At 51.4% G+C, this 19,178-nt stretch overlaps 5 protein-coding genes and 1 non-coding gene across 6 annotated transcripts; 3 read left to right on the top strand and 3 right to left on the bottom strand.

Moving 5' to 3' along the window:
• Positions 1 to 81: 81 nt before the first annotated feature.
• On the bottom strand, positions 82 to 903 carry EV420DRAFT_102382 (HSP20-like chaperone). The gene is made up of 2 exons (XM_060465367.1): positions 351 to 903; positions 82 to 293 (listed from the first exon to the last, which is right to left on the bottom strand). The coding sequence occupies exons 1-2, from the start codon at positions 783 to 785 to the stop codon at positions 198 to 200; spliced, it is 531 nt and encodes a 176-aa protein (XP_060340064.1). The 5' UTR covers positions 786 to 903; the 3' UTR covers positions 82 to 197.
• A 1,354-nt stretch (positions 904 to 2,257) lies between these two features.
• EV420DRAFT_1634705 (HSP20-like chaperone) lies at positions 2,258 to 2,620 on the bottom strand (the record flags this gene model as incomplete). Its single annotated transcript, XM_060476352.1, has 2 exons — positions 2,258 to 2,353; positions 2,411 to 2,620. The coding sequence occupies 2 exons, from the start codon at positions 2,618 to 2,620 to the stop codon at positions 2,258 to 2,260; spliced, it is 306 nt and encodes a 101-aa protein (XP_060340063.1).
• A 313-nt stretch (positions 2,621 to 2,933) lies between these two features.
• On the bottom strand, positions 2,934 to 4,374 carry EV420DRAFT_1499461 (uncharacterized protein). Its single transcript, XM_060470995.1, has 3 exons — positions 4,019 to 4,374; positions 3,618 to 3,970; positions 2,934 to 3,562 (listed from the first exon to the last, which is right to left on the bottom strand). The coding sequence occupies exons 1-3, from the start codon at positions 4,203 to 4,205 to the stop codon at positions 3,182 to 3,184; spliced, it is 921 nt and encodes a 306-aa protein (XP_060340062.1). The 5' UTR covers positions 4,206 to 4,374; the 3' UTR covers positions 2,934 to 3,181.
• Positions 4,375 to 4,464: 90 nt separating this feature from the next.
• On the top strand, positions 4,465 to 4,571 carry EV420DRAFT_t25. Its single transcript has one exon. It is a non-coding gene; the product is annotated as a tRNA-Ser (tRNA).
• Positions 4,572 to 7,489: 2,918 nt separating this feature from the next.
• Positions 7,490 to 8,077, top strand: EV420DRAFT_1499453 (uncharacterized protein). The gene has a single exon (XM_060470994.1). It carries the CDS (start codon positions 7,655 to 7,657, stop codon positions 7,865 to 7,867), a length of 213 nt encoding a protein of 70 aa, XP_060340061.1. The 5' UTR covers positions 7,490 to 7,654; the 3' UTR covers positions 7,868 to 8,077.
• EV420DRAFT_1742657 (uncharacterized protein) lies at positions 8,076 to 10,223 on the top strand. Its single transcript, XM_060480053.1, has 8 exons — positions 8,076 to 8,335; positions 8,407 to 8,488; positions 8,542 to 8,676; positions 8,734 to 9,184; positions 9,249 to 9,398; positions 9,456 to 9,610; positions 9,668 to 9,768; positions 9,831 to 10,223. The coding sequence occupies exons 1-8, from the start codon at positions 8,221 to 8,223 to the stop codon at positions 9,956 to 9,958; spliced, it is 1,317 nt and encodes a 438-aa protein (XP_060340060.1). The 5' UTR covers positions 8,076 to 8,220; the 3' UTR covers positions 9,959 to 10,223.
• Positions 10,224 to 19,178: the final 8,955 nt, after the last annotated feature.

Raw genomic sequence — 19,178 nt, 5'->3', positions numbered from 1 at the left:
GCCGGGCCGCCGGCATTCAATCCACTCAATGATACCCGCGGCGATAACCCTCCCTGTTCAATGATATTGAACAAGTTTTTGCTGACAGTCACTCCGGTATTTAAATGAGTACTTCCTATTCCCATTCCCATCGTGTTAACTAACAGAATACAGATTTCTGTTCGCGTTATAATAAACTACAAAATACCATAAAATATCTACGAAATTGTGATCTTCTTTGGCGCTGTTTCTGGAGACGCCTTGGGGAACGTCACCGTCAACACGCCATTGTCAAGGGAGGCCTTAATCTCCTCCTCCTGCGGATAACATCATCAGCAACTCATTACCTCTTCGAGAAAAATGTCTCTTACCTTGACTCCTTGGGGAAGCCTCAGCGTCCTGGAGAACTTGCCAAACTTGCGCTCCCGAACGGCATAGCCATTCTCCTCGTGCTCCAACGAGATTTTGCTCTCTCCGGAGATAGTCAGGCGGCCATCGTGCACGTCAATCTGCACGTCCTCCTTCTTGAGGCCGGGCAGCTCGAACGTCGCGGTGACGATGTTTTTGGCGGAGTCTTCGTGGAGGTCCATTCTGTAAAGCAGATGTGAGAGACTATCGACCGAGTGAATAACAAAGCCGTACCTGGGCTTCAACGTCGCCGTAGCGGTATTGTCCTGCGCTGCCTGTAACTGTTGGCTCGCAGGACGAGTGAACGCGTCAAAAAGACGGTCAAAGTTATAGAAGGGCTCGTAGTAGTAGACAGACATTGTCGTTTGGATGAGGAGGAGGTATGCAGATGCGAGCATCTTTTATATTCCTCGAACCCTGCTCGAACTTTCTGCTGCAGGTGACGGCTCCACCCCGGAAGAAAACCGAAGAAAGTTCTCGAAAAGTTCCTAGACAGCCTATTTCTCTAAAGGATTTTCTTGCTAATGCAGCATATGATTCATTGCTAATATCGTGGCAAACTGTGTATATTCATGGTCAGCAGCACCTCAAGCATCTGTCGGGATATTCAGACCTTCGAGGCTCAGACGCAGGCAGGATCATGTGATTAGCATGAACTTCGACCCCAAGTTTAGCCTGGCAAGCCGCCCTATAATACTCGCGGAACTTGTATCTGTAAATTCCGAGTTCCTAATTCGCAGGAGGTCGTGAGTGTTCCAAGTCTTTCTTGAATCTTCCAGACTTGAGATCTTCGGTGTGTTCTGCACAAACCGGCTACGCATCTCCTAGGTCGTCCGCCATGGATCCGATGCCGACTGTGCCCAGTGCTTGTAAAGAGTGTGGAAGAACTTTTGAGATGCGAAGGCAACAGAAGGCTTGAATAGGTCTCGCAAGCCAGCCTGCGTATGGCATCCGATAAGCCGGAAGAGGTGCCGAGCGTGTACATGAAGTGGAGACATGTGTCAAAGCTGCAGGAAGTACACGGCTGCCCAGTATATCTTTCCGAGGGCGGGCCACAGAATACAGTAGATCGTAGTGGAAGAGAAGCCCTAGCTATGCAAGTCACTTGCCGCCGTGCTGCGTCAAAAATAAGTATTGCACAAAATGAGGCTGAATATTTACCGTGTCGGCCAGTAGTTCAAAGAAGAAATGATAGGGGAACATATACCTGAGTTTCGATGTAAGTGAGAGGGTAAGAAGTGAGTAGCTTTCTCTTGGAAATTATCGGGGTTTGCCGAACTTGCTTTCTTCTGACCACCATTCACTCAACCGGCGCATATACTACTCAAAGTCGAGCTAGACAATGGTGAAACGCTAGGGTCACCACCCGTAACGCTGAAGATGCAGGGTGCCTCCTTTGCCAATGTCGATGATGACGAGATAGACCGAGTTATGCGTTGATCAAACATCGTTCACTGTGAGTGAAGACAGTGAGTATTTCTTAGTATATCGAAGTCATGCTTTCCTCGTCTTTTTACCATGACAGAATTATATCGAATTAATAATAATACCGGCCACCTGAGGCAGTAGTTGACGCAAGGCACACCAGAAATGTTGCGGCCGGCTTGTTTTCTGTCGCACCAGTAAACTGATTGGGTCAGCTGTGGGCTCGATATCGCCTTTTATCACCACAAGATTGGATCACTGTGAGTGTTGCACAGGAAAGCTCCGTAATTTCTGTAGGAGAGAGCGGTGAAATCGGTCCGATGGACAATTAACCAATGGGCTAGGTAAGTCTTCCCTAATTATATCTACGTTCGTTTCACTGAATGGAATATAGATCTTGGGGTGTATCGTGCTACATTCTTGTCCTAATGTCCTAACATATCCTTCATGAAATCACAATTCTCTTTGGCACCGTCTCTGGTGCCCTTGGGAACGTCAACGTTAACAGACCATTCTTGAGAGAAGCTTTGATGTCTTCTTCCTACAGATGGCATTAGTACTTTTGCTCATTTTACGAGGGACATTAATACACGATTACCTTGATTCCACGAGGGGCCCTTAACTTCCTGCTGACCATGCCGACGTTGCGCTCACAAACGGTGAAGCCACTCGCGTCCCGTTCCGGAATCTCTGCCCAGGTCCTAATCCAACCATCATGCCAGTCAATGTGTATGTCATCTCTATCGAGACCGGGTAATTCGAGGATAGCGGTGACGATGTTGGTAGCTATATTTTCGTGAACGTCCATGCTGCAGAGGTCTATCGGTTGGGGGATAGTATGTGGGCAAGAAAGGAACAATGCACTTTGGCTTCCTGGAGGGACAGGTAAGGGAAGACTCGACCGAAACTTGTGAGTTGAGACTAGGCCGGAGTGAAACGGCGTAAAAACTGGAGGCAGATTGTGACATGGTCTGATATGTGGATGCCTTTATATTCCTCAGTTTTTGCTCGAATGTTCTATCGTGCTACCCTGAATACTTCGAAGCTCTTATTCCGACTGCATTGTGCAAGCCGAGTATGCCACGTCCATTTGTCTTTGTCCATTCAATGCGATTGTACTCGTCATATACTTAGGAGTCCTCCAAGGCTCCAACAGCCTATTTGAAGACACATGCTACCCCGTTCAATCTGCGATGATTTGAGACTGGTAGACAAATATTATCGGAAATATCGTGTAGCGAATTTTTTATTCTGCTGAAAGGTATAATAGTATCAAGGCATGTGAATGGGCTCTATAAGGAACACTTTCCGGACTACGAGTCTCAAACACCAGATCTCACTGTAAACAGTGCTGGTTTAACGATCCTAGTTACGATCGTCGTGCGCCATCATCGACACTACCCCCATCTTCGTCACTTGATTCATCGACAGTCTCCCAGTCTCCTTCTGAATCAGCATCGTCTTTCTCATTTTCTTCACTCTCTTCCTCGTCACTATAAGGGTCCTCCCATCCAATGGCACGTTCCTCTTCTTTGACTCTTTGATACCCGACATCGTCCTGTCCAGATACAACCCTGCCTTCATTCTCCAACACATTCCGTCTTATCCTCTCCGAGCGGATGGTCTTGCAAGTTTTGTTATCATTGCTTGCATATATATCCATGATGCGCATGAAGTATCCGCCGAAGCCTATGTCGCCCACTACCGGGCTGTTTCTGACGGCTTTCACTTCGTCCTTGAGTCCTTCGACCTACCGACAGTATTCGTCGTTTCACACAAGTAAAAGAGGATTAAGGGATGCGTACCCAATCATGTATCCTCCTGTTCACTTCTTTCTGCTCTCGGAAAAAATGGCTGTACATCCCTTTCCAATCAAAGCTGATTTCGAATACATTCGACTCCGGATCGAAGGTGGATTGGAATTCCGGTAACATGGTGTCATTCGCACTGCGCCGGACTTGAATGATCACCCTTGGGCGTTCAAGTGAGGGGCCATTCCTAAACATCTGCCTCAGTCGACGAGCGAGCTCGTCTCGAAAGTCTTCATGGCATTCATCGTATCTGTATATCGCGCGAGAGAGATTGGCAGGGTCAAGACGAGAAAATTTGAATTCGGGGGCAAAGAAGACTTTGCCGTGTTCAGGGGAGTACCAGTTACCTGTAGGGCATAATAAGTCATGGAAAGGGATATACCATGGAGACCGACCAGCATCAATGTGAAGCCAAGTCTTTTTCAGATGTCTGGCGACAAAGACGCGTTCGACTGCGTCTTTGAAGCTGCGCGAGACTTGACGGCAGGTTATCCAGAGAAAAGAGGGGTCTTTCACTCCAGAATTGAGGAGAATTTCGTAGAAAATGTCGGTAGGAGGTTCCTGAGAGTTTGAAGAGGACATGGAAGGAGTCGAACATGAATGGCAGCTTCTTTCTGAGAAACTTGCAACGCCACCGCCAAGTGTGATCGCTAAAGTTGGCCAGTGATCTCTGACTCCGAGCCAACAAGAGGATAGAGGTATGAATGAAATGATTTCATACACGTTATCATCGAAGGTTTCTTACAGCCTGAAAAGCGTGTTCGACAATAGGACAATGGCTATCTATTCGCGGGAAACCTTCAATCCAAGATCTAGTACCCGAAGAAACCAAATGTCATAAGGCACTATAGCCAAGTGGTTAAGGCGACAGATTAGAATTTGGTCAAAGAATTCCAAGCTTCTATCTGTTACTCTCTGAGTGCGCAGGTTCAAATCCTGCTGGTGTCGATAGCTTGCTTTCATGGTGAGGAATTGGTTTTTCACAAATTTCTATTTTGCTGGGCACTGTGCAGTGTGCACTGTGGGCAGTGAACAGGGAGGCTGAGCGAGTACCAGGGTCTAGCGCTCAAGCCTCGATGCTGCATACGGCGTACGCAGTGCAATGCTGGTCGCGGGTTTGAACTCAAGTACCAGGATCCTGGTTAAGATTCCTGGTAGACCTGTGACCGGTCCCCTACAATGAGCAAGCCTACATCGATGCTTGCTCATTGTAGGGGACCGGTCACAGGTCTAGATTCCTGGCGATGAGAACTACACCCTTGCCAGTGGCTGTGCCAGATTCTCCTATTAACTTGACCACCACCGACGGCCAGCTCGGTCTCTTTTAGTCGTTGTCGTCCCACCTCATGTGTGTCGTTGGACTATCCCTTCTCTCTCTCCTTGCGACTTTAATCAATGCTTGAATAACAGAACGGTTGTACTAGCTGGTATTGAGGAAGGAGCACAGTTCTGCGATGGAGTCTTTGGTACGAAGACTTGTTTCTGATTCCATTTGGCATGCTCGAGCTCATGAGTTGCAGCATCTACTCTCCGACCTCTCACACCATTCTCTACCTCCGACTCACGCTATTCAATGGGATAGGCGGATTGATAGGACGAACGACGTTCTCGCTAGACAGGCTCTTCATGGTGTTTAACTCCCAAAGTATAATCAAGACTGAACCTTGCTGCAGAGGTATTCGCTAGTACGCACGTCAGACAAACGATCGAGCAGGAAAATCAGTCATCTGAGAGGAGGGCTCGGTTATTTGGTCCACGGTAACCCTTTGACAATCTCAGTTTTTCAGTTCGATAACAATCTTTGGTGGTCAATCCCTCCCAGATTGACGACACCTCGGACAGCCTCAGCCTCCGCGCTTCCTACTCTTCGTTTTCCAAAGTCAGGGCGCGTCAACCATCTCTTCGTTATTCACCGGTACCTTCATATGCCATCTCGTCAAACGCGGCCCGCGAGGTTTGATTAAGATTCTTGGCCCGTTCAAACGTACAGGGATATAGAAATTCCCCTGGACACACAATAGCCTCTCTTCTCTTCTACGAAGCGAGAACTCCTTGTCTCCCCACCAGTCCACTGTAGCCTATTGGATATGCATAATGCACCGGGTTCGGGTCCTGGGGGTTAAATATATACATCGTCGAGTCGCATCGGATGTCTTTTTCTTCAGACTCTCTTTGTCTCCTGTAAGGAGAAGAACCAAAAACGACGCGACGCTGGTTTTCGCCACACTAATCCGGATTCCAAGTGCAACTCGTCCCCTTGATGATAGTTCATCGTTCATCTCGGAAGTAACCGTTCCTTGCAAGATTCAGGAGGTGGGGAAACATGCCGCTTCTAATTCAAGTCTGCGTAGGTCCCGGTCCCTAGCACTCAAGATATTCACACTCTTTCTCTAGAAATATGAATGTGTCGTTTTCGGATATGTACACGGTTTAGAGTCCCTCCTCGTAATAAAACCAGTTCTATTGCCATTACCCCTCATCGTGAAGGGACACTGTACAACCAAGTGGTCAAGGCTGGATATATAGGTTCGAATCCCACCAGTGTCGTATATCTATTTGCTCTTGCCATGCATTATATAACCTTTTTGCGTATCAATTCTTTTGAACGCAAATTCCTTCCTTTGCTCGTCAACCTAACAGGGGACGTAGCCAGTGGCTGTGCTGTACCTTCTTGTCCACTACTAGTACTACCTTCTCACCTGTCGTAGTTGATGTATGTCATCTTTTCCAAACGAGCAACGCGCGAAGAAGACTACTACTTGTCAAGCTTCAGGACCCTATTGGAACCGGAGTCCTGGTAATGGCTCTTCTGTGGATATCATATAGAGGAGGTCAGTGCTCGGAAAATGTGGGTCAAGTGCGCGCGTGTAGCTTTTGACTGGGGAATGCGTGGATAGTCGTGGTGTGTCCCTGCTGCATGTTGTTCACATATGACCCACTCAAAAGCCCTTATTTCCATCAGATCTGACGTCCTCCTTGTTGATGCGATATTGACATGGGAGGGTGTCTTGGTCGAAGACGACTACGCAAGCAGTGTCATCGCCCCCTGCTTCAACTACATACAGGACGCGTCTAGACTCCAAAGTTGTGGCGGACAACTCCCCCCCTTAGGCTCGGAGGTGCGACATGGACAAGGCACGCTTAGAAGTAGTCGTTACCTCTTGCAAGCGCGCGGGCCACGAACAGATCTCCACATCCCAGGGTTGGACATATCTGATTTTGACTATGACGCGCCTCTCCTCCACGACCCACCAACTCGAAGCATAGTGACCTGCCGACTACCATTGCCAAACTCACCTCCCTCATCGTATCTCGTAGCCTAGCATGTATCCATGGTCATGCACCAGGTTCGACTCCTGGAGGTAAAACTATCGACATTATCTGGAAGGTTTTTTGCTGCTGCCACATTCCAAGTACCCACCACCAGCATACACGGGATGTGTCTTTTGATCCGACCTCTCGTGCATTCTTGACGAACGCCCTTGATGCGCGCCTCTGCCAGTCCATCGTTATGCGCAACGCACCAGGTTCGAATCCTAGGGGTGAAATATGGTCTACTCATCAGAGCTTTTTTCTTTACTCGACTTGGATTCGGAACAGCGTTTCGAGGTACTTTGGGTCCGGTTTGAATTTGAGGGATGCGTCGTTTGATTCCGAGTCGATCTTACATGTAAGTACATGCATGTTACTCTTGACTAGTGGAAATGCATAGCTATACGTGCACTGGGTTCGACTCCCACAGGTCTAATTCCCATGCCCTGAGAAGGATTGTGAACATTGTCTTTGTGTCCAAACGCCTCTTCTTTCATTTCACATTGGACCCGGGCTCGCTCTCTATTTAGGGGGGGGGGGGGGGGGGGGTAAAAGTTCAAGTCTGGCATCGAGAGTCCTGGGGTGGCATGGCCCCGTTCCTATATCATTTTGAAAGGACACTAACAGCTAAGTGGCCACCAGTCAAATTTGAATGTGCAGGTTCGAATCCTGCTAGTGTCGTTCCACGCACATGACGCTTTTTGGTGTATTTATTGAAAATGAAATTCTGCCATTCAGTACTCAGGACAGTTATCGCAGTGGCTGTGCTGAACCTTTCTTTCACCACGCCCTTTTCCTTTATTCCACCTCGAAGCATACATATGCATACTCAAGATGGACCTCAGGCCGCACACTGCAAAAGCGAACTCCTTCAGGTAACGATGGCTAAGGGTTTGGCTCGTCTCTTCGTCAACGAGAGAGGAATATGGTGAATACAGGGACATGTAATGCGGTCGCACGAAGAGGACTAGACTGAGCTGAAGTTCTGATAAGGAGATGTAGGGGAGGTTCGTGCTGGGGAAAGCAGGGTGACGTGAGCGTGTGTGGGGCCTGGTGCATCCCTTGCTATTAGTTGTTCGCGTACGACCCAGAAACCTTAAGTGAACCTAAATAGGGGAATTCACACTGATCCGCCTGTGAACTGGCCGGCAATTCACACAAAAAGTGTGACTTCGCGTGACGCACTGGGAATCCTAGTCTAACTCTCACCCCCTTCGTGCCGCAGGCAAGATTTTGGGTTTCGTCTGCTGTTTCCACTGTTCTGCCGCTCTGGTAACGCTACTGCATGGCTGGCTTCTCCGAGAAGAACCTCGACCCGGTCCTCATGGCAATGTCCCGGCCATCAAGCTCGACGACTAATGCAGCAACTGGGTCCGAGAATATGGTCACCCCTGGTACCTGTGAGCTCATCGTTTGGTTGTTTCCCCATCCAACGCTGAGCGCTGACGTGTCATCCTCTCCCTTTACCCAGCACCACCGGATGACAGTGCACATCTGCCATCATCAATTGGACCTGTGAGGACACGACGTCGAGGTTCAAAAGAAGGAGACTTGTGAGTATTTCAGGTACCAGAGAGGCTTGTGCAGTGCTCACTCTCGGCAACAGGGTTGTTACAAGGGCAAAACCTCTCTGTACGGTCCAGCAGCTGAAGGAAGAATGCAAATCTCGGGGGTTAAAGTGTACAGGTTTGAAAAAGGAGTTGATAGACCGGCTTGCGCAACACGGCTTTGCTTTGCTGAGGTGCGTAGGCTTTATATCCCCTAGTAGGGTTGCTTTTCTAACACTGCTGTTGTGCAGTAACATGCCCCAGTCATCACGGCAAGTCTCTGGCCCATCGGCACCTACTATTTCACTCTGCACGACGTTCACATCCCCACAAGTCCCCGCATTTCAAGAGGTCGATGACGATTCTGATCTGATCCAGGCTGCCAGATCTCTCGATTCAGACCAGGTGGTTAAGGATGCGGCAGAGCTGGTGGAGTCTTTTGAAGAAGGGTTCGGTCTTGGGCATGGTCACGGAGATGAGTGTGATGAAGATGAAGCCGGTGACGTAGAGATAGGCGAGGCTGAGACTAGTGAGGAATGTAGTGACAATGTAGCAAGAGCAAGAGCAACCAGTAGCATTGGCACCACGAGTTTTCAGCCCCCAGCAGCAGCCCAAGCCACAGGATGGGCTGATGAGTACATTCTGCAGACACGACGGAAAAGTGGGCGGGTTACTGAGCAGGCAGTCATCGCTCAGTGGAAGGCACGTATCTTGCTCATCATTTTTTTTTCAGAGGAAGAGAAGAATTAACGGAGAGTCCCTGTAGCAATGGATCCCCCAAGCCATCCATGATGGACTTGTACCCGACGATATTGTAGATGCAAATTTAATTATTCATTACCTCAAATACGCTGCAACGCGACAACTTCTCACGAAGCGGGGAGCACCAAAACAGACTAACGAAAGACTCTCAGCGGTATGTGATCTATATCTGTCTGCTTGTGTGATCCTATGCTAATAGCCATTGTTCCAGTCTTCCCTCAAGAAGATCATGACAATGCTTGGTCGGGTTCGTGGTCGACAGGAGGACGACAACCCTGACTTGAAGCATAGTCGTCCGGCTTCAAATTCTCGAACTGTTGAATTCTACAAGGCCGTAATGATCCAGACACAACGACACCGTCTTCAGTAAGTGATTTGGCTTTTTCACACTTTCTAGAAAGCATTAATGACCTAACTACCTAGGACCGAAGATTTTGACATCGCAAAGAACACGATTCTAGACCAGGAGCTTCAGCCAGACCAGTTCAGCGAGATTACAGCTGCGATTTTTAGCCAGAATCAAGGTACGTTATCCTATTTTAAATATCCCCGAGAGTTTCTTCCTTACTTACTGTTCGCTGTGAAGTCCCAACCATTATCAAGTCACATTTTGCATGGACTTGGCAAGCAACAACCCTCAACCGTGGAGACGAGGTGATCAACCTGCCCATGTCATGTCTGCAGCCCTACCATGTCAACATCCCGGACTTCTGATTCTCAAACGGACAGGTATCTGGTCAAGGACGTCAATTATGTTACGGTTATTCTTTTCTTTTTCTTTTTCTTTCCTTTTCTTTTCTTTTCTTTTCTTTAGTCAGCCGGATTACGCGGTGCACGCACGATCATCACGGACTGACTGCGCAGTAGTATTTTTAGAATACTCACGTGTATTTAAGTAAGAGCCTCAGCTGGTCTAAACCCCAGCTTCGGCTAAGGTTTAATCTACCTAACTTAACGCTCCGCGCTTTCTGACTATTTGTCCCATCGACTTTCATCGCCTTTGGCCTGCTAGAGTATCATCTACCGAAGTGCGAGTAGCGATCCTAGCACGATCTAAGTCGATAGAGTTAGTGGCTAACATTTAGCCGAAGCTCGTCTTCGGTTGCCCAACCACTTACCGTTGCTCAACCGCCCTATATCCAAAATTGAGCCGATACACTTCCTGGTTGCAGTAGTCCTTTGGGTAGTACCCTTCCGCCTACTCCTTCTCATACTTGTATTCGACTTAATCGCTCGCTTCGTCCTAAACGACGATCTCCTCTTAGCAGTCTACACGACTGTACTCCTTACCTTCTTCCTGATCGGACTGGGAGTATCGGCCCTGCTTCTAGCAAGCCTGCTAGTCGCTTTATACGTACTATATCCCCGTCTCATCTAGGAAGCACCACGTCACCCAATACGAAACCCTTTATTCTCGCTCTCCAGCTCGCCTCTATATTAACAATCGCCTTGTTAATAGTGACGAGCTCCCCATCTGACGACACCTGCGAGATTCAGCTGATGAACGGTTCCAACTACGAGACCGACCTCAGTTTAATCATCGCACTTCTCATTGTCCTCACCATCCTTGCTGTTTACCAGCTTGCATGGTCCATCGTCGACTTACGCCACGGATAGATCCCCGGACGAATGCCCTGGTCCGAATCCATTCTCGCCGTCTTTGCGACTTTTATACTCTTTTTCTTGTCCATTACTTTGTACCAACTTCGCCGTTGTTGCCAGCGGAGACAAGTCCGCGCACAACTTCCGTTCCACTACATCCCCAGCGCACCGGCGTACCCACCACCGGTAATCGACATCCCCTCGGCGTCTCAGCAGACGATCGAAGATGGCGGATCCAACAACTCCGGGGGACCTGGAGGGTCCCTCTACACATCGTCGCGACCCAGCTCGCGATCCTCAGAGTCGAGCACAGACTCCTACAGAAGCGCTTCCAGCGCAGCAGCAGACTCAATCGACATCGCCGATACCCGGGGCGTACTCCTCGACAGAGGAGACTCGCCCTTACCAGGTCTCTTCGACCAGTCTCCAGTCCAAGGCGAGTCTGGCAACGACGGAGGCAGAAGACAAGGCACCAGGCATCTGGTCGAGGGCGAAGAAAGCCCTGACACCGAGTTCGAAGGGGACGAGCTCACCGAGTGGGAAAGAACCCGACTCGACGACCTCCTCAACAACCTCTACGCGAGTGAGGAGGAAGATGCCCCCGATACCGGAGGCTCCCACAGCGAAAGAACCCACTCAGGGTGGGGACACAAAGGAACGTGGGAGGAGGTCCGCGATCGAAGGATCGAGGCGGACAACGCAAGAGATCGCGCAAGAATGGCGCGCAACAGGGGCCGCCGAGACGACTTCTACGATGATCCCGGCGAGCTTGGCCTCGGAGCCTCCGCGGCTACCACCCGTCCAACTCACCCACAGCCTGTTCCAAGGGCCTGGCCAACCAATCGAGGTCCCCCAGTCGCCTGGTACCCCGACACCAGCTGGGTCTACGCAGACGACGGGGAAGAGGATGCTGTGGCCGGAGTCACGCCCGGACCAGAGTCCGACCTGGTCTCTGACGGGACCGAGGCCCCAACGCTCCCTTCCCCCGTCTCCTCGATCGAGCCGACGAGTGGGGAGCTTTGGAGCGAGTTCCCAGATCTCAACGCCGAGGAACTTGGGACAATTACCGCCGCCGAGCGCCTCGCCGGAGTCTCCGACTGGGAACCGTCCGTCTCGTTGCGAGCCTTCGCCGACCCCGTCCCTCCGTCTCAGCGTCCTTGGCCGCTCCTCTATCACACGTACGTCGAGTCCCTCCGACTCACTCGAGCTGCCAGGGAGTCCCCAGAGATCCAGGCCAGAATGGAGCGAGGCCGAGCGCACGATGCACGCATCCGACGTGCTGAGGAGGACGCCCTCTATGGGCCCAATGGATTCTGGGACCTCCCCCTCGAGCCCGACGCCACTCCCGCCGAAGTGGACAACCGAATACGAGCCGCCGCCGTTCGTTACACCGGATACGCCCGAAGGGCAGGGACCGACCTCGAGGCCAGAGCCCGAGCTTGGAGAGTCTATCAGGAGGAAATCTCCAACGAGGACTCCGACATCGGGAGGTGGAGGCGGAACAAGGAGCTTGACCGACTCGCCCGAGAGAGGCAGGAGGCAAAGGATGCCGAGTCATCCTCCCAACCCGGCCCTGGAACCAACGGTAATGGCGGCAGTAACTCAGGTCATGCTACGGGGCCCGACCCCGCGACCTGACATCTTCAATATTCTACCGTGGCATGGGCTATACGAAATTATCATGGAACACATGGAGAAGGACCCCCAGTGGTTATTCACTGACGCGGGGGTCGATTATCAAGCCGCAAAAACTATGGGGGACGTGTACCTCATGAAGAATATACTGGAAGTAGAGACATGGCATCGGGCTGCCATCGTGTGGAACATGATGAATCCTGAAGCACCTCAACGAGGGTGCGAACCGTACCGACGCCCTCAACCAATGCCGAATCCCCTCGAAACCGAAGAGTTTTGGGCGGGTGCCGGCCCTGACGACGACGATATGGACGATCCCGGCGCGGGACCCTCCGATAAGGGCAAACAGTCGACAGTCCCGACTCAGCCCCCGGCTCAGCCTCCACGGCAGCCAAGGTACCCCGGCGACTATCCGCCGCCGGGGGACAATTATCGACTACGATCCCTACCGCGACCACCTAACCCTCCGGTACTGCCCCACGTGCCATCGCCGCCAGACCCGATTCCCCCCTGGACGTTGGCCGCGGGGAAAGACAACAACCCATGGAGCGACGTCAAACCAAAACTGATTACTCAGCCCGAGTACTTTACGGGGGAGTCGGAGGATATTAATCGCTTCTTGCATCACTGTGAAATGTACTTCCAAGTATTCCCATTACATTTCACCATGAACGATCAAGGACAGAACCCCTACCGCATCACCTTCGCGCAAGGGTACCTACGGGAGAAGGCAAAACAGTGGTGGGGCGACCAATACTACCGTTACCGGGACGATGAGGGGCATTGGAGATTCCCCACTTGGGCAGAATTCTCCCGCGATATCACAACGGAATTCCGAGAAGTGGCAGAAGTGGCCATCTGGAAGGCCGAATGGAAAAAGGTGCGACAGTCGGAGTTCAAGTCCGCAGTCGAGTTCTTCGCCAAATTCGAGCGCCTAGCCCACAAGTGCGGGGAATTCGGAGATGAGAAGCAGATGTTCGAAGCAGTCGAAGCGGCAATCAGGCCGACGGTACGCAAAACGGTTATGCATGGGGACAACGAGCGCCCCACAACCTATGCGCAATGGAAGGCGCGAGTCCTGAGGATCGACGCCAACTTCAGGTACGACGTGGCCCAGGGCCTCGCCAGTAAGACCTCCCCGAACCAAGGCGGTTCGGGTCGAGGCAACCAATCAAAGGGGAGTGGGTCTGGTGGCGATAAGAAGGACGCCACAGGCACCACGTATGGAGGGGCCGGTCAGCCGATGGAAATCGACAAGCTGCGGTCCGATAAACGATGCTTCAAGTGTGGGAACACGGGATGGAACCCGAAGCACAAATGTCCCGAGGACAGATCAAAGTGGCTCCCGGTCAAACTCCCACCACGCAAGAAGCCCAACGTCGCCCGACTCTGCCAACTACTCGCAGATGCAGAGAAAGAGGAGCTCGGTAAAGACACCAAGATCGAGGAGGTCAAGGAGGAGAAGAAGTCGTCAAAAGATGAGCCGGCGTCGAAGTAAGCGATTCGACGGCGTCGGCTAAGGACTTAGTTTCATTTGGTACGCAACTCTGTAATACTAGTCGGACTCATACTACGTATGTAGGTACTCCCTTTGACCAATATACCAACATTTTCGCCGCATTACCAGATGAAGACACTAAGAACAAGGAATCGCAAAACGCTAACGGCGTAGGAGGGGATTTCCGCCACTCCGCGCGGTCTGCGCTCAGTACTGAACCCCTAGGGGCCGTCCGAGCTCAGGAACCCCCGACTCACCGCACAGGGAAAGCCCCTCGAGGGCAGAGCCCCCTAGGTCGAGTCCCGACTGCACCCTTGACGAAGGGAGGTCACCCCGGAGAGGGAGAAAGGCCGTCAGCCCAGCCTGCGGGGCCTGCGTCCCCGTATGTGGAGGCGTCTGTTCTTGCAGGAAGCGTCGGAAAAGCAGCTGAGGCCGGGAACTCGAGAGACCACCTGCCCCTAGTAGCCAAGAGACACCCGACGGCAAACAGTGCAGACCTCTCGAGGGAGCCAATATGTGTGCATCCGCGAAGGGCATCCCGAAGTACCGCCGGGTCTAGGAAGAGCAGTAAGTCTAGGACAACCGTGGAGGTTACAACGCCGCGCACAAGCGCCCGTGGCCAGGGCCGAACACAGGGCAGTGAGCCCTCCTCCACCACCTCGACTTCCAAAGGCGCCCAAGTGCCGCCTCTGGACCTTTCTCGTCCAGGTGACCAAATGCCACTTCGAGGGAAGACCCCTTCGGTCTCGTTAGAAGAAGTCGAAGACGAGGAAGCCTATTTACGGTCCGATATCCCGACTATTGCGCCAAAGGGGAAGTCGCGTGTGACCCCCGTCGAGGACTCCAAAGGTGAGGATCGCAAACCCGTCCTGGACACGTACTACGAACCCTTCGGACCGCACTGGACCCGAAGGGCCCTTCGACTCGCTAATAACGAGTCGGCCGCATTTGCCACCCTCTATCGATGGGTGCACCCTCGCCGCACCGGAGAGGTGACAGTGGAATTATGGGAAGCGCTCAAGGAACAACCCGAGACCGCCGCGGAAGCCAAAGACAGGTGGGGGTGGATGGAGGATCTCACCAAACCACCTATGTACATACGAGGGAGAAAAGGGCGCAATGTATCGATTACCGTGCAATTGGAGACGTTAGACACCCGAGAAACGCATTCCGTAAAGGCGCTAGTGGACAGCGGCGCTACAGGTAGCTCAATAGACCGTGCCTGGGCACAGAGACACGCCCTCAATCTCAAAAGTGCGGCCCGACCCGTTCCGGTGTATAACGCAGATGGCACCCGCAACAAAGGGGGTGACATCACTGAATATGCCGAGGTACGGCTTCGCATTGGGGACCACGTGGAACGGATCGAATTAGCCGTGGTAGACCTTGGCTCCACTCCTCTTTTCCTCAGCCATGATTGGCTGCAAAGGCATAACCCGTTGATCGACTGGGATACCGGGGCAGTTACACTAGCTCGCTGTACATGTCGAAAAATTCCTTTTTCCCTACCAGATACGGATCCGTCATCCAAGTGGGACGAATATGAGGAAGGAGACACCATCCTGGTTATTGACTTCGAAGAAGCATTCCACGTACGAGCCATGGGTACTAAAGCCAATGAATTAGCCGCCCAAGCTAACGCTCGTAAGGAGGCGAAATCATTTGAAGAAATTGTCCCCACGGAATATAGGGATTTCGAGGACGTGTTCGCCAAGGAGAGTTTTGATGAACTACCCCCACGGAAACCGTGGGATCACGCCATCGAACTGATTCCCAACGCCAACGCTAACCTGGACTGTAAAGTCTATCCGCTCAATCCAATGGAACAAGAAGAGCTGGATAAATTCCTCGACGAAAACCTCGCTACAGGACGCATTCAGTCCTCGAAATCTCCCATGGCGTCTCCATTTTTCTTTGTTAAAAAGAAGGACGGGAAACTTCGTCCAGTACAAGACTATCGAAAGCTTAACGAGATGACTATCAAGAATCGTTATCCGTTACCGCTTATCGGGGAGCTTATGGATCGCCTGAAACAGGCTAAATACTTCACCAAATTAGACGTACGATGGGGATATAACAACGTCCGGATAAAACACGGGGATGAGTGGAAGGCCGCATTCCGAACCAATCGAGGTCTTTATGAGCCCTTAGTAATGTTCTTCGGGCTCACAAACTCTCCGGCCACTTTTCAGTGGATGATGAACGACATCTTCAAGGATCTGATAATGGCCGGGGAAGTATCAGTCTACCTAGACGATATCCTCATCGCCTCCAAAACTAAAGAAGATCACCGACGCATCGTACGCAAGGTGCTCGAAATACTCCGCGCTAACAAGTTATTCTTGAAAGCGGAGAAGTGCGAGTTTGAGGTTGAAGAAACCGAGTACTTGGGAGTCCTCATCAGTGAGGGGAAGATCCGCATGGACCCCGTAAAGATCGCAGGGCTGCTCGATTGGCCGGTTCCGTCCAAGAAGCAGGAACTGCAATCGTTTCTAGGCTTTTGCAACTTCTATCGACGGTTCATTCGGGACTACAGCAAGCATGTCAGACTGCTCACTATGCTAACCGGAAAGGTGGAATGGAAGTGGGGAGAGTCCCAACGGAAGGCGTTTATGGAACTAAAAGAACTATTTCGGAAGGACGTGGTCCTAGCCATCCCACTCGATGAAGGTAAATTCCGCGTGGAAGCTGACTCCAGCGAAGGGGCGGTCGGCGCAGTGTTATCCCAATGGCAAGAGGAGAAATGGCGGCCGGTAGCCTTCCTGTCTAAGGCTCTGTCGGTCACCGAGCGCAATTATGAAATTTATGACAAGGAGCTCCTGGCCATCATGCTTGCGCTGGAGGAATGGCGACAATATCTCATGGGTGCTCGCGAAGACTTCGAGATCTGGACCGACCACTCCAACCTACAGTACTTCCGAAAGCCCCAAAAGCTCAACCGACAACAAGCTCGGTGGGTGACGGAGCTGGCGGAATACCAGTTTACGTTACATCACAAACCAGGGGCCCAGAATCGGAAGGCCGACTTGTTGTCTCGACGAGCAGACCATGACCAGGGGAAGGACGATAATAAGGACGTAACCGTTCTAAAGCCTGACCATTTTAGGGCTCTCGTCATGCCCACCATGGAAGACTTACACGAAAGAATCAAGGCGGCTACACATGATCCCCACAAGTGGGATCGGGGAATTTCTGACTCCCTCAACCACGAGAAAGGGATTTCCCGAGACCAAGAGCTCCTATGGTACGACGGACGCATCTACGTGCCCCGAGACAAGCAACTACGGGGAGAGATCATCGCCCTGCGGCATGATCACATAACTGCCGGACACCTGGGGATAGAGAAAATGAAGGAGCTAATCCTACGGGATTACTGGTGGCCAAGGATGCGCTCTGAAGTAGAGGTGTACGTGAAGGGATGCGAGGTCTGTCAACGAACGAAAGCAGACCGTCGTCCCAAGAGGGCACCCCTCCACCCGAACGAAGTTCCGGATCGCCCGTGGACGCACATTTCCGTCGACATGATCACTAAATTGCCGAACTCCAAAGGCTTTGACTCTATCCTGGTTATCGTCGACAGGTTTTCAAAGACGATCATTCCCGTAGCCTGTACGGAAGAGCTTACATCTCTAGGATTCGCTAAGATCCTACGTGATCAAGTTTACGTCCCGTATGGCATAATGCCCGAGAAAATCATCTCGGACAGAGGCGCAGTCTTTGTCTCTAAATTCATGAAAGAATTCTACTCCCTCCTTCAAGTAACAGGGAACCCCTCTACCGCTTATCATCCGCAAACGGACGGACAGACAGAGAGGGTTAACCAGGAGATCGAGAAGTACCTCAAGATGTTTGTGAACTATCGACAAGATGACTGGAGTGAATGGTTAGCGCTCGCGGCATTCACTCACAACAACCGCCAGCATTCAGCTACCGGATTTTCCCCTTACAAGGTCGTCTTTGGCCGAGACGGACAGGTCATCAGGACGGCACAACGACAGAGCGTGGTGCCTGCCGCATCCAAACTCGTGCAAGGGATCCAAGAAGTGCAGGAGAAAGCAAAGAAATCCCTCGAACGAGCAGCGGTTTCCATGAAAAAGGCATACGATAAACGCAGAAACGAGGCAGTAGGGTATCAAATCGGAGATAAAGTATGGCTAGACTCTACCAACCTTCACCTCCCTCGCCCGGCGAAGAAACTAGGGGATAGACGGGTAGGACCGTTTACCATTCTCGCCAGAAAGGGAGCCTCCGCCTATGAACTAAAGCTCCCTGTTAAATGGCGCATCCACAACAGATTCAATGAGTCCCTGTTGACCCCGTACCAAGCGCCGGAGTTCCCTAACCAACCGCGGCCGGAACGACCGCCCCCAGAATTAATTGACGATGAAGAAGAATATGAGATCGAAGAGATCGTGGGCGAAAGGGACCGAATTATTGGTCGAGGACGGACTCGTCGCACTATCATGGAATACCTTGTCAAATGGAAAGGTTATCCAGCGGAGGAGAACTCTTGGGTAAAACGTTCCGATATGGCTAATGCCGAGGAACTCGTCAACGACTACGAAACCCGCATCCAAAAAATGATTTGGGCCGTAAACGAGAAGGGGAAAACGATCGGATTCGACGACAAGATACCGCGCAACTTGCCTATCGAATTCCATGATCCCGATACCCCATGTGTCACCGATATCGAGACGGTATATTCCTCCGAGTGTACAAATCCAAGACACTCGGACAGCCAACAAGACTCTTACCCCCCTTCTGAAATCATTGACCATATCGCCCTACCTGACGATTGCCCAGATGAAGAAGAGGAAGTAAACCTCCAGAACCTCGAACGTATACGGGAAAATTGGGACTCAGACACGGACAACGACGAGGACACAGACGATGATACCTGGTCCTTTTATTCCGAATCACAGAATTCCAACCCCAGTGACGACGTCAACTCCAACGACTCATCTCAGATGAGCGCGGCCTAAATCGGCCATTTCCTACGGTGTAGAAGGGGATTTCCACTGCTCAATTACGAGCACTGAACCCTTAGGGATCGTGAATCCCGACAGACAATTGAGGCCTAACCGGTGCAAAGCGGCTTAGGAAGATTATGAACCTAAGTCCAGGGGGAGAGAGGGTCTGAGGCCGAACGCAACGAGTGTCTTTTCAGGGCGTAGCAGAGGTCCAATCGATCCTGTTTTA

The sequence above is a fragment of the Desarmillaria tabescens genome (assembly GCF_030435595.1).
Source record: "Desarmillaria tabescens strain CCBAS 213 chromosome Unknown EV420scaffold_1, whole genome shotgun sequence".
In the NCBI taxonomy this organism is placed as follows: Eukaryota; Fungi; Basidiomycota; class Agaricomycetes; order Agaricales; family Physalacriaceae; genus Desarmillaria; species Desarmillaria tabescens.
This window is presented reverse-complemented; position numbering and strand designations above follow the sequence as displayed.